General features: G+C 58.8%; 6 protein-coding genes and 1 non-coding gene across 7 annotated transcripts; 5 read left to right on the top strand and 2 right to left on the bottom strand.

The window, feature by feature from the left end:
- Positions 1-490: 490 nt before the first annotated feature.
- On the top strand, positions 491-1,201 carry A1Q1_06588 (uncharacterized protein; the record flags this gene model as incomplete). The annotated part of the gene is made up of 1 exon (XM_014320738.1): positions 491-1,201. The coding sequence occupies one exon, from the start codon at positions 491-493 to the stop codon at positions 1,199-1,201; it is 711 nt and encodes a 236-aa protein (XP_014176213.1).
- An 888-nt stretch (positions 1,202-2,089) lies between these two features.
- Positions 2,090-3,694, top strand: A1Q1_06589 (Cytochrome P450; the record flags this gene model as incomplete). The annotated part of the gene is made up of 1 exon (XM_014320739.1): positions 2,090-3,694. One exon carries the CDS (start codon positions 2,090-2,092, stop codon positions 3,692-3,694), a length of 1,605 nt encoding a protein of 534 aa, XP_014176214.1.
- Positions 3,695-4,190: 496 nt separating this feature from the next.
- A1Q1_06590 (uncharacterized protein) lies at positions 4,191-5,381 on the top strand (the record flags this gene model as incomplete). The annotated part of the gene is made up of 1 exon (XM_014320740.1): positions 4,191-5,381. One exon carries the CDS (start codon positions 4,191-4,193, stop codon positions 5,379-5,381), a length of 1,191 nt encoding a protein of 396 aa, XP_014176215.1.
- Positions 5,382-8,962: 3,581 nt separating this feature from the next.
- On the bottom strand, positions 8,963-9,055 carry A1Q1_t341. Its single transcript has one exon. It is a non-coding gene; the product is annotated as a tRNA-Trp (tRNA).
- A 1,333-nt stretch (positions 9,056-10,388) lies between these two features.
- Positions 10,389-12,832, top strand: A1Q1_06591 (uncharacterized protein; the record flags this gene model as incomplete). The annotated part of the gene is made up of 2 exons (XM_014320741.1): positions 10,389-10,769; positions 10,841-12,832. 2 exons carry the CDS (start codon positions 10,389-10,391, stop codon positions 12,830-12,832), a joined length of 2,373 nt encoding a protein of 790 aa, XP_014176216.1.
- Positions 12,833-15,087: 2,255 nt separating this feature from the next.
- Positions 15,088-16,599, top strand: A1Q1_06592 (uncharacterized protein; the record flags this gene model as incomplete). Its single annotated transcript, XM_014320742.1, has 1 exon — positions 15,088-16,599. The coding sequence occupies one exon, from the start codon at positions 15,088-15,090 to the stop codon at positions 16,597-16,599; it is 1,512 nt and encodes a 503-aa protein (XP_014176217.1).
- Positions 16,600-16,756: 157 nt separating this feature from the next.
- Positions 16,757-17,998, bottom strand: A1Q1_06593 (isopenicillin N synthase; the record flags this gene model as incomplete). Its single annotated transcript, XM_014320743.1, has 1 exon — positions 16,757-17,998. One exon carries the CDS (start codon positions 17,996-17,998, stop codon positions 16,757-16,759), a length of 1,242 nt encoding a protein of 413 aa, XP_014176218.1.
- Between the last annotated feature and the right edge of the window lie 3,845 nt (positions 17,999-21,843).

Raw genomic sequence — 21,843 nt, forward strand, 5'->3', positions numbered from 1 at the left:
GATGAAGTCCATCTCTGGACGTTCGCGGATCGACGGCGCGCACGCAATTCATTTCTGGCGGCTGCCCAACGCTGTAAATGAGCTGTTAGGACGTTAGGAGCATATAACGTGCACTCAAGCTGAGGTCCTGTTAGCAGGGAGCTCTGGAGAACAGGAGGGCCCATATTCGCAGGTGGTGGGATGATCCATGAGGACCTTGCCGATCATCTGGTGAGCCCTCGCTCCCTCCCATCCGTATAGCCTGCGATCTGCGAGGCTGCGCTAGAGTGCGCGGGTGCGAGCAGCTCATCTTCGACATTGAGACGCAAGTGCCAGATCCATCTGCTGCGGGCCACGCGAGTGTCCTGGCCCAAAACCCAACCCGATCGGTTGCGGGTGAGTCACTCGCGACCAACGACAATCAGTCGCACATCAGTCAGCTGCATTGTCTTCCTTTCGCCTTCATCCTCACCTTTTTATCCATTCTCTGCCTGTCAACACACTCTTCGACATGGCAACCCCACCACCAGATCCTCCTGAACGATCTCGACGTCCATCCAAGCCGTGCGAGCCTCAAATGACCAACGGGCACTGCAGGACTCAGCCTCCGGCCTCTACCTCGCCCGACCACGCGACCTCCTTTTCCACTCCAGACCAAGGCACACACAGCACACGACCACCACCCCCTCCCCGCATCAGCCCTCAGCACACAGCTGAGTATGCGCGCGGCCGCACCGAGTACATTTACCGCGAACGCGGAGCAGACTACGCCTTCACGCTCGCGACCAACTCGTACGCCGTCCCCGGTACCGGCAGCATCTACGTCCGCCATGTGCAGTCGACCTTTGCAGCGCCCATCCCCGAGGGCGAGCATGTGCGCGTCCAAGCCATGCGCGAAAGACCTCGCAACGAGCGCGACATCTCACCCCTGTCCCTCACCCGTCCCATGCTCGAGGATGAGCCGCCCAGCAACCCCGCGCCACGCCGTCGCTCACCCGAGTCGCGGCTCCGCGTGCCTCGCTCACGTACGAGTGAGAGTCCAACTACAGTCCTCGAGAGAGGTCGTATGCGCTCCCAGACCGACAGAGTGTCGTCGCCCGAACCAGAATCAGAACCCATGGTTGGAATGGATGTCGATCAAATCGGACATGCCGATGCCGCCGCGTCTGAAAGTCAAGTAACCAGCGATCACCTCGAGCTGTCCCGCGTCACCCCAGAGTAGTCGTACGAGTGAGCTGGCACACACCTGGCTGAGCTGACAACAGATTAGACAGGTCGATTTAATGTTGTTGTTGTACGATAGTCAGGTTGACTCTCGTCCGCGGCTCTTGGTCAGCATGGCCGCCGCGAATGTGATGCCTGTTGTGTCATGCTAAGATGTTAGTTGTGGTAGATGCACAGCAGCGACGAGTGCCCGGGGGTGCAGGAGATGGTGGGAAGGATGCAGTGTCAAGGAGGAATGCGGCGCAGCCTCGGGTTGGACTGCATGAATGAGCACGAGTAGGTTTAGCGACGGCAGCGCAGGGCGATCGGGCGATAGAGATGACATCAGGGGTGATATGGCGGGCGGAGAAGAGCGATGGACGCCCGGCTATTGGCTGGTTGTAGGCCGAGAAGCGTGACAGCGGGGGTGTGATCGAGGAGCATGGTCGAGAGTTGGTCCTTCTGTGAATTCGCCGGGGGTAGCAAACAAAATTGAACTCTAAGCAACTCGAAACATGCGAAACGGCTGTGCACAGTCGAGGCATTTGCAACGTTTGTCATGTCTGAACATGTCATCGCTCGCCGAGGAACGGTGTTGCGGAGTGTCTTGGTATCCCCAGCCCACAGATCTCGGCGTTGGCCCACATGGGATTCGGTATGTCAACCGCTCGAGGAGGGGGGAGGGCCAGAGGAAATGGCCGAGTAGCAATAGAGGTCGATCACCGGCACAAGACATTCGCGACAGTCCGTAGCACGTCACATGAGCACTATCCACTGCCCGCACGCCCGCACCGCCCTGTCCTATCGGTCTCATCCATCCCCCAGTTCCTACTAAATACCAAGCCCATCGGTCTCTTCCTCCTTTCCATCCCAACTTTCATCCTCCAGCCCACTCCTTCAACCCATCATGCTCTACCTCGTCGCTGCGGTCCTCGTACCGTTGGCGCTCTACCTCTACCTCTACCCATTGCGCGAGGCTCGCCTTCCCTACAAGAACCTCCCAGGCCCCAAACCCGTGTCTGGCTTCTTTGGAAGCTTGGGCGAGCTCACTGCCCGACCCCTCACCTCTCGCTACTCGCAGCTCAAGGACAACTATGGCACGACCTCGCGCTTCCGTGCGCTCCTCGGCAAATGGCGCATCGTCTCGACCGATCTGACGGCGATCACCCATGTCCTCAGGCACACAGGCACCTGGCACCGTCACGAAACCTTCAACGTCATGATTGACCGCATCACCGGCCGCGGCGTGCTCTCCGTTGAGGACGAGGACCACCGCCGCCAGCGCCGAATCCTCAACTCGGCGTTCAACGGGACGGCGGTGAACAACATGGTGCCCATGTTCTGGGAGGAGGGCCGCATCCTTCGTGACCACATCGACCAGCAGCTCGGCGGCGACGAGGCCAAGCCCCTCGACGTTCTCCAGAACTACACCGGCATCGCGCTCAGCATTATTGGGCGTGCCGGGTTCAACTACGACTTCCAGTCGCACGAGCGTGACACAAACCCGCTCGCCGTCGCGTTCAACAACATGATCAACGCCTCGCTGGAAAACAAGATGGCTGCGCTGCTGCAGAATGTCTTTGCCCTCCCGTTCAACATCAGCCCGACGTCTCATTTCGCTCAGAAGAAGTCGCGCTCGATCGTGGACAGTATTGGCGCCCAGATCGTCAGGAACCGCAAGGCCGAGATTGAGCGCGACCACATCTCGCTCGAGAAGGGAGACTACGAGGGCAAGGATGTCATCAGCCTGTGTCTGCGTGCCAACATGCTCGCGGACCAACGCGACCGCCTCACGGACGCCGAGGTCATGGGCCAGATTGGCGCCCTCATGCTCGCTGGCAACGAGACGAGTGCCAACGCCCTGTCGTGGGCGACGTATCACCTGTGCCAGAACAAGGACATCCAGAACCGTCTCCGCGAGGAGGTCATGGCCGTGCCGGACGAGCCGTCGGGCGAGGAACTCGACGCGATTCCCTACCTCGACCAATTCGTAAAGGAGCTGCTGCGCTTCGAGCCGCCGCTGCCGCAGGTCGTCCGCCAGGCATCCGAGGATACGGTGATCCCGCTCGGTCAGCCCGTGACTGGTCGCGACGGCAAGCTCATGACCGAAGTGCACGTCAGCAAGGGCACCGACTTTGTTGTCCCCATCAACCTCGTGAATCGCCTGCCAGAAATCTGGGGACCGGACGCCGAGACCTTCAACCCCGACCGCTGGGCGCAGAAGGGATATCCGAACACCTACATCCCGGGTGTTTGGGGCAACCTCCTCTCGTTCATTGGAGGGCCGCACCACTGTCTCGGATTCCGGTTTGCGCTGCTCGAGATCAAGGCCGTGCTCTTCGTCATGGTGCGCAACTACGAGTTTGACTTCATCCCGCAGGGTCCGCAGGTCATGCGCATTGCGCCTGGTATTATTCAGCGTCCCGTCGTCATGGGCAACGAGAAGGCGGGCATCCAGATGCCGGTCATGGTCAAGAAACTGTCGGCGGAGGTGCGCGAGCAGGCTGCGTAGATGGAGGTTTGGGTAGTTGTAGTTCGGTCGTTCAGAAGAAAATTCAGAAGTTGTCTAAGGAGAGAACGGGTCATGCATGTGATTACGGGATACGGTCGGCCGCGGGTATGAGAAACAGGCGCACATGTCCGCGATCTTGGAATGGGAGAGGGGTGTGCCGTGTGCCGTGGGGTAAGAGAGTCGTGCCAAGGTGGGCTCCGGACGGGAGGCTAAGCATGACTAGTCAGCGGCCAGCAGCGCACGGCTCCGTGTGGATCGAGTGGAGGTCAGTCGGTCACTGTACGGTGGAGGGCAGTGGGCAGGGCGAGAGTCAAAATCGGACAAGGCCGCCGAAAGAGTGCCCGGCTAAGCCCAGGCGGCAGGTACCGGTCACCGGATCCCCCCTGTCTCGCCTTTGCCGGAAATCCTCACTCGGGGCAAGCCCCATAAAGAGGACCCAGCTAGCGTTCCAACTTTGCATCCTCATTCTCCCATCCCCTCTCCAACTCGTCCCACAATGGCCATCGACCAGTACCTTCAGAAGAACCCCGACGACGTCGTCGTTACCTGCGCCCTCCGCACCCCTCTCTGCAAGGCCCGCAAGGGAGCCTTCAAGGACGCGACCTACGATGAGCTTCTCCTCGCCACGTTTGAGGCCGCCAAGGAGAACATTGGCGTCAAGCCCGAGCAGATTGACGACATTTGCGTTGGTACCGTCACCACCCCGAATGGACCCAACACTGCGCGTGTCGCGGCCCTCAAGGCCGGCTTCCCCAACACCGTCCCCATCCAGGTCATCAACCGCTTCTGCTCGTCTGGTCTCATGGCCTGCTCCGTCATTGCGAACCAGATCCGCAACAAGGAGATCGACATCGGTCTCGCTGTCGGTTACGACAACCTCACCTTCGCTGGTGGCAAGAGCTTCGACTTCTCCCCTGAGATCATGAGCAACCAGGAGTGCGTTGACTGCACCAAGCCCATGGGCTGGACTGCCGAGAACGTCGCTGGTGACTTCAACATCTCCCGTGAGCAGATGGACGCCTGGGCCGCCAAGTCTCACCAGGCCGCGGCCAAGGCCGACGCCGAGGGAATCTTCAAGGACGAGATTGCCCCGGTCCGTGTCCCCCGTGTCGTTGACGGCGAGCGCAAGACGGTCATTGTCGACCGCGACGACGGCATCCGCCAGGGAACCACCAAGGAGTCGCTCGCCAAGGTCCGCCCCGCGTTCCCGCAGTGGAAGCCCGGACAGACCACTGGTGGAAATGCGTCCCAGATCACCGATGGCGGTGCCTTCGTCCTCATGATGACCCGCCGGAAGGCCGAGGAGCTCGGCCTCCCCATCCTCCTCAAGCACGTCGCTACTGTCCAGTCCGGCCTCGCTCCTCGCATCATGGGCATTGGACCCTCGATCGCCATCCCCCTCCTGTACAAGCGCCTCGACATTAAGCAGTCCGACATTGACATGTTCGAGATCAACGAGGCCTTTGCGTCCATGATGGTCTACTGCGTCGACAAGCTCAACCTCCCCTGGGACAAGGTCAACGTCAACGGAGGTGCCATCGCCCTCGGACACCCCTTCGGATGCACCGGTGCCCGCCAGGTCGCCACGGGCTACAACGCCCTCAAGCGCGCCGGAGGAAAGACGCTCGTTACCTCCATGTGCATTGGAAGCGGAATGGGCGCCGCGGCTCTCTGGATCCGCGAGTAAAAAGTGTAGTCTGGTCGGAAGTGTAGGCGTCTAGGGTTATGCATTGTATAGCAGTTCACGAGCGAGCCAAGCGAAGAGAGCAACGAGCACAGCGAGTCGTGGCCAGCCAGTGACTCTGAGCAGGAGCTGGGAGCAGGGAGCAGAGAGCAGAGAGCAGCAGGTGTGAGAGGTGGAGACGGTGGGCAACGTACGCGGGTGGCATTCGGGGTTGACCCGGCCGAACGCACCGGAAACCAGGCACGCCAGGTCCGCAGGTCCAGGTGAGTCCTTAGCGCTAGGTAGCCGATCTCGGCGTTTCACCCTGCGATCAGCCCTCATGCAGTCATCACCTTGTTAGATCCATAGGCATGGGCGGAAGGTAAGGCGCAGCGGGGGAGGAGCGCAAGCCTAAGCAGAAAGGTGGAGGCCAGAGTCTGGCCACGGTCAGGCTGTTGACCTCATCCTCATCAGCTTCGTCAACCCTCGTCAGCTGCGTCAGCTTCATCTGCCTTCCTCGTTCTTGCCTTCCTCCATCCTTTGTTTACCTTTCACATCGACCTTGACAACATCACTTCTTCACCTCACGCGACTGGTGGGCTAAGAGTCCTTCTCTGGCACAGCTGACTCGCAGCTCTCCCCTTGCTTCTAGCATTGGTCGGTGGCGAAAAATCGAGTGAGCTAAAAGCTCTACGCCTGCACGAGGTCTAGCTGACACAACAGCCTGGGTAAGCTAGGCGAGACACGGAGGTTCTTTCCTAGCTTGCACAACAGCATGGGTAAGCTATGTGTTGCAGCAGGCCTTCTCCAGCTGATACCTCAGCCTGAGTAAGCTACTCGTACCAGGAGGCTCGTCTTAGCTGACACACCAACCTGTGGAAGCCTGCAACGCCAGCACATCGGCGTCTCAAGCCGACACGCAGGTCAGCACGAATTGCGACTCGTGAGCTGAACAAGCACTACGAGCTGACAGACAGAAGAGAGGTGAGCTGACCAAACTTGTACGTACATGAGCTGACGACGCAGTGGTGAGCTTCCTCGTGAAATCTGACAAGCTCATCCGCAGTCCTGTGGAGCGCGAGTCGTGAGCTACAGTTGCTCGTGGTTGGTGTAGCTGACAAACAGAAGAGGGGTGAGCTTACCATAGTTGTAGAGGAGCTGACGACGCAGAGTAGCGAGCCTCTTCCTTGCATCTGCCGAGCTGACGTGCAGTCCTGAGGACAGCCATTTGTGAGCTAGATCGGATTAGCTGTAGCTGACGGACAGACGAGGGGTGGGCTTCCCGTGTGTGCGAACGGGCTGACGTGGCAGGTGAGCTCCCGTTTTCGCCATATCGTCAGCTCACACACAACCCTTGCGAGTCCAAACCTGGGGATGGTCGTAGGGATGAGCTGTCCTGGCCGCTTTGAGCTGAGGTCAACAGTGTGGCGAGCTTTATCACAGGGCTGTTAGTTGACGAACAGACAGCGTGAGCTACCAGAGCGAGCGCCGCTAGCTCACATGCAGCCCATGCGAGGCCACGCCTGAACAGTAGGGGTGAGGTGAGCGATTGACTCTTCATTGACTTGTTAAGCGGGATGTCTTGGGTTGTATCCTTCGTTCGGAGTGGCCGACGGATAGTCGAGTCAAGGTGAGCTGCTTATCGCGTAGTCTTAGCTGACGAAGCAGCGCTGAGCTACAACGCCACAAATGACAGCTCAAGAGCAGTCCAGTGTGGAACAGTGTAGAGGTGAGCCTAGCGGTGGATTTTTTTGAAGTTGGTTCTGGCGGCTTATAGGCTGACGAAGCAATAGTGAGCTGCGAAACCTCGAAGAACGAGCTCACGCGCAGCTCCTATCCAGAAAGAAGCGCAAGGGTGAGTCTGAAGGGGGCGGAGAAGCAGGCACGCAGTCCTGCTGTCAAGAAGACGGCGCAAAATGAGTTGAGCTTCCCGGTGCTCCAGAGCTGATAAGCTAACAAAGCAGAAAACGTGAGATACCAACCTTTCGGGCGGGAGCTCAACACAGCCCATTGAGCAGCACAGACATGAGCTGAATGAACTTCGTCAGCTGACAACACAGATCGCCGCGAGCCATGTCGTCCAGCTTCATAGCGCATAGGGGCGGGAAGGTGAGCTATCTTCGGCAGCCTTCTAGCTAACGGTGCAGAGTTATGAGCTACCTCGCCGGCTAATAGCTCACATGAGTCCCCGTCGTCCAGGCAGTAAGTGAGGAAGGCCTAAAGACAGGTGAGCTATTCTCCTGAGTGGAACGTAGCTAATCCCAGTCGCTTGCTTGATAAGCTGTGGTTCCTTGGTGGTACAGCCGGAGATCAGCTCGCGCAGTCTCAACACATGGCTGATGAGGGTGTGAGCTTCATCGCCACGGATGACGAAGATGACGCGTAGCAGACCTGAGTGGATGTAGGTGAGTTATTCAGTATGGGGAGATCGCACACCAGGTGCTTGACATGATCGAGCGTTGCTTGGTTGGGCTGACTTCCACCCTCAGCTGCCAACTGCCAGCTACCATGAGATGCGGCACAGATCCCTTCCCCGACGGTTTCAGCTCTCTTACTGCCCAACAACAACATTCGCAAGTGAGCTGAGTAGCTCCCTGGGAAAGCTGACCATGAGCAGTGTAAGTGGTCTGTCCGACTCTGAAGTTTAGCAGTCGACCACTTCAACAGGTGAAGTGGGCGCGGACAAGCAGTGAGCTCTTTGTCAAGTTGTGGAGAGCCCATGCACAGTTTGCGATGAACATTGGGGTAAGCCTGTGACGGGCTGATCTCTGGCGTTATGGGTGAGCTAAACAACTGGATCGAGCTGACGACCAGTGCTCAGGAATAGTCAGCAGCGGAGCAGAGACGTTTCCGCTGACTGTAAGCGTTCTCCTCCGTTGGTGAATGAAGCTCGTGCGCAGCTCTGTGGACTGGGATGAAGGTGGGCTCAAGTACGATCCAGTGATCAGAGCTAACCTCAGATTTTTCCGGAGCTCTGTTCATCACCGGCTCCTTGAGCTGGGAGTTCACGCAGTGAACTGGTGACTCGGATTAAACTGAGTGTACTCACGGCCACGGCAAACCGAGAGCGATCGGCTTCAAGTGCCCTTAGCTCACCCTCAGCCCATGGCAACCAGTTGGTGAGTTGACGAAGGTGTCTGACGGGATGCCCCCTGGATCAGCTGCTGAGAACAATCACTTCAGGGGAGAGACGGCGTGGGCGTAGCTGACGCACCAGACAGTGAGCTGAGCTCACGAGGCAGAGAGCTCACACACAGACCTCGGAGCTTGAGGAAACATGAAGTGAATAGTAGTGAGCTCTCAGGGTCTGTGTCTTATCCAGCTAACTTCAGAATTATGAGCGACTGTTTTCTAACCGGAAAAGTCCTCAAGACCACACCGGGCGTGTGCTGCCGCAAGATCGTTGTGAGCTGATCTTCGGCAGCCCTCAGTTTGGCGGCGCTGCAGAACTGTAAAACACTCGATCTACCCGTGCCTGCGTCAACCACCACTCTGCTGGTCCCGTCCACCACCGCTCACAATCCACCGCTCACTACCCACCACTCCTCCCGCCTACTCATCCCGCAAAAGAACAGCAAAAGGGGAATCTCTCTATCGAGAGGCTCCGACCCCGGCCCGACTCGAACGGACAACCTTCAGGAATCGTAAGATATCCCAGTCATTGGAATCTGAAGCGCTACCAATTACGCCACGGAGTCACCGTGATGTGGTCACGTGATGCATCGTGGCCGCTGGCTTGTGAGCCGTGCCCAGTCGATTTGGATGTGCATTGGGAGTTTCAAGAGTCGTGTAATCTCCAGCGCGAAGGCAAAGCCAAAATGCAGTTCGACGGGACGTTCCGCCGTCCTCGGCATGCAGTCTTGGCGACCGCCTGACCCCGGTCTCCGGATACTCGACCCGTTCCGCTCTTCTCCTTAACCATCGAGCAGACGGGGCCACGGAGCCCAGACCGCGTTCGCACGTAAGCCAAAGTGTTATGGCATCAGCCTTGGCCTGTTTGACACAGCTAGCAGAGCATCAAAGACGAGATGCAATAAAGAAGAAATCATGCCTATCACCGAGCAGTTCGTAGAGCGAGTGCTTTGGGTTGCGTCGGGTACCTGAAATCGGCGCGTCACAGAGACTACACCTCGCAGGTACATGTCTCCGCTGTTGAAGCTCTGACAGCGAGCACTGCTCTGCGCACAGCAGAGGAGTACGCGTGCAAGTGACAGAGGGTGTCTTTGGTGAGTTGCAGGTGTTTCTTAGACAAACGATCTGCAAAATCGCGTCCCGCCCGCTGCCGGCCCAGGGATTGGGGACGAGATCGGACTATTTCAGGAAAAAGCGGCAGTCATCCTGCGAAAAATATCTTCTTCTTTGGGAGGCGTGCGCGCCACTGACGCGTGCAGACGCCGCTGCGAGCGGATCACGAGCTAGCCTTGAGTCACTGGCTGCAGTAAGCCAGACATGAATACTCTGTGGCCCTTAACCCCACTGTGACCAGACCTTCTGAGCCCACCAACAACGCCTCGTGCCTGTCACCGGATTAGGTTGGGCTTCTGGCACCCCGCCAATGGCGGTCGAATGCTTCGGGCCACTTTACGCCTCTCGGGAGAGGTGTTGCATGTCGACTGCTATGATGCGTGAAGCATGCTTGGCCAGAGTGTTTCGAGTGGGAGAGGTGCTCAGGGCGCCGTGCCAGGTTTCGCTCACCCAGGCAGCTCATGAGTTTGGGAGAGACGCCGAAATCGCATTATTACGTCGCGGCCAGGGCCACGGTCTCAGAAAGAATTCTACTTTGGCTGGCCCGTGGATGGGGTTGGCTGACATGGCTGAGGTGGGCTGGGGACTTGGCTGGGTACTTGGGCGGAGGAAATTCCTGGGCAGGTCAAGGTTGCTCGGCGTTAAACCTGACACAAGGCGCCCGCGGCTGCGCACAAAGGGAACCCATCCGGTAGCTGCCCGCATATCTTAGTGTGCTTGCCGGCGCGCAACGAGTCCAGCCCATCAGCCCGGCGTGCGTCGCTGGGCGCTGGGCATACCCTGCCCATGGATGTTGCCGATCATTTTGCTGTTCTCCACACTCTCTCCCACACTCCTCAACTGATACAGCAGCCATCCTTGGCAGCGACTTCGCCCCCTCCGACCATGAGCTGGCCAAGCTGGAACCGCCCGATGGGCGCGCTCGCGGTTCCGACACCGGCGAAGCGTGACGAGGGGCAGCCGGCGAACTCAACTTACTGGATGGACATTTCCGCTGTGGACGGGTTCTGGGCATTTGTTGAAGCCAAGTACTTTGTCTACGAGACCATGTCCTCGCTGGAGTGGTCGGAGACGAACCACACGGCATGGACCTTTGTTCTCAATCGGACTTACACCAACGAGACTCTCCTTGCACTTCAGAAAGCGCAGCGTGGGGCGGACAGCGAGGTGAGTAGGTCTGAAAGACGCTCGGCTGACCGCAGTATGCGAATGCTGTCTTCAGCTTCAATGCCAGCAAGATCGAACTCGAGTTCGAAGGCTCGATCAACAACAGCTCGTTCCGCATCTACCGACCGCGTGCACAGTTCACGGATGTGATCGGAGGGTACACGGCCGAAACGACTGCGACGCAGGAGTACGATGGGAGGCTCAAGATCAAGCGCGACCTCGCCGATACTCGGTGGTCTTGCAACGTGCTCTTCTACGCAGAAGGCGATTTTTCATTCAGGCGCGGCCGGTTAGGCTTCGATGCCCCTCCGGATACAACATTCAAGGAGACCACCGTCCCCGCGATGATCGATGCCGAGCCGAACCCAGCCTTGAAGCGTTATTTCCTCGGGGAAGATCCTGAGGCGAACGCACTGAAGATTCTGGAGGACTACCCGGAGGTCTCAGCTTCCCTCCCCGAATGGTTCAACGGGCGCGAAGACCTCGGCAGCTCGCACCTCCCTTTGACCGGGCGTAATGTGGTTGTGTACGATGTCCCTGCCAACACAAGTCTTCTTTCTGTCAAGGGTCCGCGGTGGACACCCCACACTGTGGGGTCGCGCTGCTACTTTGCATTCGACCCGCCACGGCAGTTCATGGGGGACGTTTGGGCGACACCCTCGAACGGAAGCCATGCCGTCAACATCACGAATCTGGATGCGGGGCTTGGAGGCGTCAAGGCGGAATCCGACTTGGACTGGTCTGTCGTCAGCAGCAGCGTCGGCTTCGGCCGCCCTAAGACGTCCGGGATCGACAGCGTGGACGTTCTCCAGCCAATTCTCCACTACGACACCCCCACAAGAGCCGTTACAGCTGGTGAAGCCGAGCACACATGGGAACCGGGACCGACCATACAGGACGTGCGCCTCTTCTTTTCACGACTGGATCCGACGGTCAAGTACACGCTCACTATCGGATCACAGGATAGCATCTGTGTCTTTCATAGCTTGGAGGTCGTGCAACAGGACAAATTCGCGAAGATCGAGCCGAACAACGACGGCTCGGGCAACTCTTCCGCCGGTTCTGGTCCACCTGACGGCGGGAACAGCCACTCTGGCGGACTCTCTGGCGGTGCGATCGCGGGCATCGTTGTGGGATGCGTCGTCGGCGTTGCGCTGCTACTTCTGCTCGGATTCTGCTGCTGGAGGCGACGCAAGTCGACTTCCAAGGGCGAAGATTTCGAGATTGCAGATGTTTCGACGCATGAGAGCAAGCCACTCGCGGAGATGGGGGCGCCCACCCCGATCATGCCTCGAGGAGACTTCCCAGGTCGCCACACTGCATCTCAGACATCGCAGGATGGGTTTGCCACGACTAGCGGAACGGGCACGAACACGGTCACACTCGAGACGCTTGGAACGCTCGGCACGAACTCGACGTCGTCGAACACAATGGGCCAGCACACGACCCTCCCTCCGACGGTCGTGCGACACGAGGAGGATGCGGGTTCGCTCGAGGCCGAGCTGCCCGAGGGTACTCGCGGCGGAGAAGTTGTGCTTCCGCCCGTGTACCGCGACGAGTGGGTGGACAGGCGTGCCGGGCGAGGTTTGGGCATCAGCACCGACGTTGCGCGCTCCGACCCATCAGCACTCACCGCCGAAGAGATCAAGTACCTCGGCCCGCCGACTCCAGGCGCGACATTGTCGTCGCCCATTACGCCGGGCTCGTCATCAGGGCACACTTTCGGTCACTGGATGAACCAGCCCCTTTCCCCCGGCGCACGAGTCAGTCCTACAGCCTCGCAGCCCCTCTCGCCGCTGTCAACTACGCCGGCCGGCAAGACACCTCTGCACCCTCTGCAGACTCTGGCGTTGTCGCAGCCGGGCTCATCACCACACTCTCCAGCTACAACGTCCCCGACGTACTCAGCATCCGCAACGTCGCCGACATCGCCCCTCGAGTCGCAACCGACCGGTTCTGTGCCTGAGACTAACCCTCTCGTCACACCGTTCCCGTCTGACATCCAGCCGTCTGACAACACCCCGACCACGCCGAACGGCTTCCCGAAGGACTTGAAGCAATGAACTGCGCCATTATAAATATCACAGACACTTTTCGACGTCTTTTCAGAGCACCGTACGCTCATGGCATAGCTTAGAGGCGGGGCTTGACCTACACCCCGCATGTTGTACCCCATAGATTGTCATGAACACGCATATTCACACACACAGCTACGATCCATGGGAGGGATAGGGGCTGCGCACGTGTCCTCTGCCCTAGCTGGTGGCTTCCAAGTAGGCCGGTAATACATTGGGGAGTACAACCAAGTTCTGCCGATGACCGGTCGTCGGAATCCCCCCATTAAGCGCTGAGCTCGGCTAGACTCTCTCGTTGGTCAAATTCCGCAGATAAGATCGGCTAGACTCTTCGGCCCCGAGGTCTCTTGACTGGTCTCTGGACCAGCCAGAATCCACATCACACCCCCGGCGGCCGGGTGATCGCGGCTACTGCGCTACTTGCGTCATTAACAAAGCTAGCGCAGAAGTTGGGCCTGAGCAGACGCTCGCCTGACTGCTTATGGTCACGTTCCGTGCCAGGTTGGCCATAGCGCCCCAGCCTTCCCAGATGACCTTTGACGCCGGCCAGTCCGCATGCGTCATGCATGACAGTCGAATGCTAACTTCGTCTGCTGATTGTTTCTCGCTGGCGGCGAGGTCACACTGCTGAATTATCTGGAACCAGCGCAAGCTTTCGCTCATCAAGTGAACTCTTGGGGTTCTCTAATAACCTTTCCACCTCCATAGTGTCGCCCGGCGTTCGGCAGATAGTCACAGACTGTTTCGGTGTTGATGTCACCGCTCTTGAGCCGTGCGTTGCCGTCCTCGAACTCTTTGTGATCGGGTAATGACGCTAACTCGCGCACTCCGGAGCTTCCTGATCGCTATCTGGAGCTTGATGCGGGGAATTGCTGTCTATTCCTGCCCCAGGAATGAGCCCCGTCGACTGCGTCGCCTAGCCCCCACGGAGCACGACACTCGACGAGGTCGCGAGCGGACTGGAGGTGCCGCTCAATCCTGAGTCGTTCGGCCGTGCAACACCCTCGAGAGGATCACACGACACACCAGCCCCGTGGAGGTCAGCTGCGCTAGTGCCGTACTCCACAACCCCACCGTTGCCCCAGTGACCTCGAGAAGACCGAGGTCAACGAACCATCCCGCCAATGTGCGCGCATACCTCACGCTACATAGCCCGGACGTAACACACGGGTCTAGCAGTGTCAGAAAAAGCTGGAACGAGCTGTCTACTGCGGAGCAACTCCTCGGGGGTGCGGAACGACTGTGATCCCCAAGCCCGAGAGGTCGCCGTCCGCCCTGGTGTTCAACCGCTCTGTGCCGGCCAGGGTGGTCGTGCCGCTTGTGCCGACGAGTGAGGTACCAGCGAGGAACCGTGTCATGCCGTTGTGTGCCGGTGCCGCCAGGGTTGAAACGGGTCACCTACGTAGGTACGGGAGTGGATTTTTCTGGTTTTTCTGGAGCGTGAATTGACTAAGCACCCCCATGGTCCGGTGAGCATGGCAGTGGTCCAAAGACCCTCTCAGGTCCATGGCCGAGGCGGTCCGTTTATTGGCTGACATAATTCTGTGGTTTTCCCGACATTTTTCAGCTGAGAGCGGCAACCCCACTTGACCCTAGGCCGAGGCTACATGTCATTGGCCATTGTCCGTGGACACCGACGCTTCAGCCAGCAGTTGCCGTTGCATGCCTGCTCATGCCGCGGCGGACGCTGCTATTATTGGTGCCTCCTGTCCATGTGAGAGGCTTGGACAGGGTATCGTCGACCTTGTCAAGCCACGGTCGAGTGATCAACCCCCTTTCCCAGCAAAGCTTGCAACGTGCCTTAGCTTCGTTCACCCACTCTCGGTCGTCTCTTGCCGCTCCTCTGCGGCCGGTGTCGTCTTTCCGCGGCGACATTCGAAATCTTCCTCTACAACCCGACCCGGGACATCCGGCAAAGAGCGGTCCCACAGGGCTCCTCGCACTCCAAGGTGTTCAGGAAACAGGTTGTTGCGGGCGACCCGGCGGGGCTCTACGACGATGTGGGGGCACCTCGGGCGCGATATTCGATAAAACCGACGTACTCTCACTGGACTGTGGAAAAAACGACGCTAAGCAAACATCTATAAGAAGCAGACGATTCTTGGGTTCGAGGATCCCCCACAGTCCCCCATCCCCTCTCCAACAACAGCAACAAGGAGTCAAGTTTGATCGACATCGATATCGACGACTGATTACGGGAACCACACACCACCTCCACCCAGCGCCACCAAGCCACAACCACCATGTCGGGAGTTCAAGCCGACCAGCGCGTCTCTGTCGAGAGCAAGCCTTACGAGGACCGCAAGGAGATGCTCGACGACGACGTCGACCGCCACTATGCCGTCGAGATCCCCCAGATCCTGAAGGATGTTGGTCCCGAGGAGCAGGGTCGCATCGACCGCCGCGTCACGCGCAAGATCGACATGCTCCTCATGCCCCCTCTCGTCATTCTCTTCATTCTCAACTTCCTCGACCGCAACAACGTTTCCACTGCCAAAGTTGGCGGCATGACTGAGGACCTGCGCATGTCTGGCCAGGAGTTCTCCACGGTCGTCGCTGTTCTTTTCGCCGGTTACATTTCGCTTCAGGTCCCTTCCAACATGATCGCCTCGCGTGTCAAGTGGCCCTCGTTCTACATCTGCTGTATGACCGCTGCCTGGGGAACCGTCTCTGCCTGTACCGGTGCCGTCAACAACTACCACGGTCTCCTCGTCTGTCGTTTGATTCTTGGTTTCACCGAAGCTGCCTTCTTCCCCGGCGCGCTCTTCCTGCTCTCTCTCTTCTACACCAAGCGCCAGATCGCCTTCCGCACCGCCATCCTGTACTCTGGTTCGCAGCTCGGTAACGCCTTCGGAGGTCTCTTCGCCATGGCCTGTCTCCAGCTCGACGGCACCCACAAGCTCGAGGGCTGGCGCTGGCTCTTCATCATCGAGGGTGCCATGACGGTCGGCTTCTCGCTCATCTTTGCCACCTTCATCCCGAACCGTCCTGAGACCTGCCGTTCGTTTACCGACGCTGAGCGCGCCCAGGCCGTCTACCGTCTCCAGCTCGACCGCGCCACCAAGGATGCCTCGTCCGAGATGTCCATTGGCACTGCCACCAAGCTCGTCTTCACCGACCCCAAGGTCTACCTCATCATGATCGCTCTTACCGTCAACTTCATCGCCTCTGCAGTCACAAACTTCTTCCCTGTGGTCATTCGCGAGATGGACCCCGACTACTCGAAGATCCAGAGCCTGGGAATGACTGCTCCGCCTTACGTTCTTTGTGTTATCACCATTTGGATCATGGGCTACTGGTCGGACCGCATCCAGCGCCGCACGATCTTCGTTGTCATCTCCATGGCCTTCAACGTGCTCGCCAACATCATCGCTGTCGCCACCACGAACGTTGGAGCGCGTTACTTTGCGATGATGCTCATGCCCGCGTCGTTCTACACCTCGTCGACGATCATCCTCTCCTGGATGTCCTCGACGATCGTCGGCCCTGACATCAAGAAGGCTACCGCTTTCGCCCTCATCAACGCCGTTGCCAACACGAGCAACATCTGGACCTCGTACCTCTACTTCGGTGCTCCCCGCTACGTTGTCGCCTTCGGCGTTAACCTCGGTGCCTCCGTCGTCGTCATCCTCCTCATCCTCGTTCTTGCCGGCTATCTGTCCCGCCTCAACAAGAAGCTCGACAATGGCCAGTCGCTCGGCAAGAACGGCCCCACCGACGTCCAGATCGAGGGCGGCTTCCGCTTCCAGATCTAAAAAGTGCACTTTGCTGCATCATCTTGCATATTCCATAGGTATACCCAGAATTGTAATATCATGTAATTGTTAGACCGCGACATTGGGCGCCACCCGACCTTCACCCTGGAGCTCCACACTGACGCTGATCACTGACGATCACTAACCACGCATCCTCCTACTTGGCAGCGAGGAGGTCTGCGTACCACCTCTGCGCAACGTCGGGGTGCGAGCGTAACCGAGACTTGAGCAAGTTGTCACCATAAGTCTCGAAGATCTGATCGTCGTGCGTGGTGTCCACCTTCCGTTCTCCTCTCTCTCCGTCCACCTCCTTCTTCAGCTCCTCCGGCAAAGTGATCTTCGGCAACCTGGCCTCGAGGCCGGGGTTGAAGAACATGGGCACGCTGATGCGCTCCTCTCCGGGTACGACGCGATGTACCGTGGCCTTGAGGTATCCGTCTGTAGCGAGTTCAACCATCTCGCCAATGTTGCACACGAACCCGTCTTCGGGAGCCGGGGCAACGTCAGCCCACGCCCCATCACGCCAGACCTGCAACCCGCCCACGCCAGGCTGGACCCAGAGCAGCGTCACGCACCCTCCGTCCTTGTGCGCGCCGACGCCGAGGGGCTCGTTCTCGCTTCGGTCCGTAGGCGGGTATCGCACAATCTTCATGCGCGTCGTCGGGTTCTCGAAGTGTCGGTCGAAGTAGTCCTCCTCTTGACCCAGGGAGCGCGCCCACGCCCGGAGGAGCAGGTGCGCTGCGTCGCCGACTACACGCTGCCACTCGCCCACTATGCCCTTCAGGCCCGGCACAGCCGCTGGCCACTGGTTCGGCCCCGGGAGACGGTAGTAGGCCGGCTTGCCTTCGAGCTCTTCGGAGCTTAGGGCCGGCACCTCAGGCCAGATGTCGAGCATCTCGCGCGTGTTCGCCTCGCCCTGTGTGCGCTCACCGAAGGGGCGGGTGTATCCCGAGAACCGTGGCCTGCGCGTCAGCTCGAACGTCCTGCTGATCCTTTCGCCTGCGACGGCGACAGCTCGGGCAATGGGAGTCCTGTCTCCAAGCATAGTGGTGCTCACGAGTTGACCATCTCGATCTGCCTCTTCTCCTCCTCGGGCAGGGCGAAGAACTCTCGCGCGCTTTCCAGTATCCGCTCCCCGAGATCGCCAAGCGGCACACCGACGAGGTAAAAGAAGCCGATGTTGCGGGTCACGTCGCGGAGCTTGCGCTCGAACGCGGCCGCTGTGTCGGGTTGCGCGAGGTCGCGCAGGTCGAGTATTGGCAGCGACGCATCGTTTTGGGCGGTCATCGTAAGTAAGAAGCCAGGAGAGGAAGGTGTAAGATGCAAAAGTGTGTGGATGCAAATCAGTGGTCACGCGCTCGGGTAGGCGGTAGATAAGAACGCGAGAGGAAGCCCACATGACGTGATTGCCGGAGTTGGCCGAGTCGGACTTCCTCCGTAACCCTCCTTACTTTCCATTGTCTGACAGCGTCCGATTGTCGCTTGGGATCGATAAGCTGGAGAAAACTGTGGAGTGTACTATCGTACAGATGCTGTAGCAATGTGCACCGTCGCTGCATTCCCGAGAGATTGACAGAGTGAATAATGTTCTGACCTCAGTGCCGGGCCACACCGGATAACCCTCACATTACTGACGACCTCGAAGCCAGCGGCTCCTTGAAGCTCCCTGGCAACCAGCCGCCGTTCGTTTGCGTGGAGTGATCTTGCACCTCTTATTCAACGTGGACGGTGCTTCCTCGTGAGCAACGATGGATGGAACGCCAGGGCCCCGATCCAGCACCCTACCAGCAGACCGTGCGCCTCATCCGGCCCCGCGCGACCCCCGCCGACGCACGACGCACGACGCACGAGCATGTAGCCGTTGTTCCTCAGTATCCTATATGTTCCAGCAATGTCTTGCTGGCCGATCATGATGCAGTGGGAACGGAAAGGGTGTACCCGCAGAGGATATGGAACGAAACGCCTCCGGAAGGGCGTTCAACCCCTCTGACTAGTGGACAGGCGCTCTGGCCTTCCTCGCGAGACGAGCGTCGGCTTGCGGTATCGTAGGCCGCAGATCTGTTGTCAAACGCTCCCCCATTCGTCAGAGATCCGCATCATCTTCATGATTGAGCGGGCGGTGGAAGATAATGACTGAATGGTCCGATGTCGTGGATGTGCGGGCATCGGGCTGTAATGACCGTGGAGATGGGACGCGTTCCTTGAGTTCCCAGTTTCGTCCTCTCGTGAGCTGGAACGTCGAGGATTGTGAGTTGTTGCGTATCAGTAGCAGCATGAGTTTCGTGCTTAAGATGTGTTGCAGGACCCCCTCGCTGAGCGAGTGATGAGGAGAGAGGACGTTTGTTGATGAGTTGAGGTTAACGGAGGGTGAAGTGGACCGCACGTGGCCGGTTTCATGTCTCAGTGCACTACACCAGCCATCCATTCACCTGAGCTGTGCCAAGCCCTCGGGCCCACAATCGAAAACAATATCAATCAGTCAAGGTGCTTGCAACCAAGCTGTAGCGGACACGAACGTGCCTCGCGTCGGCAGGCCGTGAGTGAGCGGTGACATCAGAGTCATCGCAGCCACGCAATGCAAGCCTTTGGCGTCCAGGCCATTGGCAGCGGCCACTACTCGCCGCTACGCATTGTGATTGATGGCCGCTTGAGAGCTTGAGAGCTGCCAAGCACGGTGTCGAGCCAAGCGCCACCGACGCCGAGATGTATCGACGGCTGCGCACGCATCCACCCTTTGGTAGACGAAGGCTCGCGGGGGTGATTCGAAGGCGAGCCGCAAGCTAATCTCAGCCGGATGCGTACTATTAAAACTCTAGTCGCGGGTTATCTGTCCATCTCGAGCTTGTCCATGTCAGCAGATGTTCGAGGTGCGGATAGGAGGTGTCAGCGTTTAATTGTTCAGTTGCCCTTCAGCTGTCAGCAGATCATGCACAGCAAACGCCGCTGACGACTTTGCCACTGGCAGCGGACACCGCCTTGGCCGCCACAACCTTCTTGGAGGGGCAAGTAGCCATTGTAGCTGCTGGATGGAGCAAATGGGAGTGAGTAGTTGGAGTGAGAAACTTCTATAGCCACTAGTGCGATTGACATACGTAATGGGCAGACGAGCAGAAGACTGATGATTCCTGTGCGGCGGTCCCCAAGTCCGACCTGTCTCTTGCCTCCTGATTCGGCGCCACTGGCTGCGTGCAGTGGTAGCGGTGGGAGCGCCGAGAGAGGCGGCGGAGCGGGATACGGCTTCTGGTTTGCGTGTGGAGAGCTGTGCGGCGTCACACGCTCGCGGCTTGCGGCTTGCGGTCTTGCGGCTTTGCGGGGTTCAGAGTGCTGGAGCCGGATGACCCGGAGCGACCGGGAAGCTTAACCGCTCCTCTCCCCTTATGACGCATCAACGGCCGCTGCAGCGTATCGCGGCGCTGGAAGCGCTAGGACAACGACACAAGAACAGACCTTTCGAGTAGCTCGGGAGTAGTCCGCTCAGAACGGCGAATGACCAAGACGCACAAAGGAAGCAGAGGTGCTCTTACGTCAGACGAGCTCCGCTTGATCTTCAGGGCAAACGCGTGGCGTCCCTTGGCGATCCCTGGGTCCGAACCCTGAGTCCACCACCGCACAGCTCCTTCGACGGACGGGGGGAAGACGGACGAGACGGACAATGGCTGGATTTTGACCTAGCCGCCATGCTGGCTATTGGTCGCAAGACGCACCGCGAGCGGAGTGACGTTCGTTCAGCCAGAGGCGCGAGTTGGTGAAAATGGCGGTCGGACAATCATCGGAGCAGCGTCGACTGACGTCTGCGAACTGCTAGCTGCACAGCTGCATGCAGGATACATGGGAGGGGTGCGAGTGTGAGAATGGCCTCGGAATATAGGCCAGGGGACAACGCGAGACGATGCTTTTGGAGATGGAGCGATATGAAGCGCGAGTTAGCGAGATGAGCTGAGCGCCAAGTGGGCTGGACACCAGCCGTAGCGTCAGCCACGGCTTGCGCACGGCTGGGGTCTCACGTCTCTGGAGAGCTTGGAGTGCCCCCGGGCGTTGCAGGCTTTGGCAGGCGTTTGGGGCTGCGATTCGGCACGTTGAGATGTCACAAGTTACACGCTCAATTTACTAGTGCCTCTCCAAACCCAGGCTGAAGCAAGTGCGGTGGGCTTATACAGCTGGTGTTTCGTGCGTTTCGTCCGTAGACAGCAAACTAGCAAACAGTGTCACCGCTGTCGGCACGCTCCGCCAGTTCTAAGGACAGACTGCAGTCATGTCTGCTGTACACATCGGCGAAACAAGGACACGGCGGAAGTGCACTGCTCCACGCTCCCTCCTTGTCTCGCTCCATGCTTCTCGTTCAGGACAGGATGGTCGAGTGACAGACGCGCTCCCTGCTCCCTGCCGCCTCGACGCCTCCTGCAATATTGCTTCCACTCCTGCGGCGCAGGCCAGAAGGCTAGCAGGCTGTTTGCACAGGGTCGAGTTTCCGGGCACACAAACATGTTGACACCTGTGCCAGCCTATCGTGTGCACGCGTGTTCCGGAAGGCAGAGCGCCGGTGCCGTCGGTTGGTTCCAGTGCGCATCGCAGAATTAGTCCAGCAGCCCATGGTCGCCCTTTAGCTCGCGATAGCTCGATTCATCCGGCCCTGCACTGATCGCTGCCAGCCTAATGGGCATGCATGCGCACATCGTCACATCACGCGGGCTGAGTGTCCGTTATGCTTGACTCGTCCATTCAGAAAACAAAGTTCACAGCATTGGCGTGTCTTGCCACAAGCGCGACCGAAGATTTCAGACGGCCGTCACAGCTGCGAGATGCTTCCTGCGACATGCAACGACGCTCCTGCTCCCCTACACACGCAACAAACGGCGGCCAAAGCTACCGCTTTTGCTGCCGCTGCAACCCCCGGAATTCTGGCTGACACGATGCGGCACCCCGGCTCTCCGGCCGGCGCATGCTCGACGATTCGCTGGGGGGCCTGTCGGGCGTTACTATATTCCGCTACAGACTTTTCCCTAATACTGCAACGCCGAGTAATTCCAGGCACGGTCAGGCACAGCCTGACGTGTACATGAGGTGGACTGTGATACGCCATGTTCCCTTACGTCAGGGTCATTTGCTTCCGCGACGCCACCACGACTCGTTGCAACGAGTTGCAACTCATGTCCTTGCAACTCGATCCTTCTTACAAGCCGCCATCCACCCCGAAATAACGCGTTTCTGACCAATCTGACTGCAGAAATGGACTCCGACGAAGAA

Source organism: Trichosporon asahii, assembly GCF_000293215.1.
Source record: "Trichosporon asahii var. asahii CBS 2479 unplaced genomic scaffold scaffold00077, whole genome shotgun sequence".
NCBI lineage: Eukaryota > Fungi > Basidiomycota > Tremellomycetes > Trichosporonales > Trichosporonaceae > Trichosporon > Trichosporon asahii.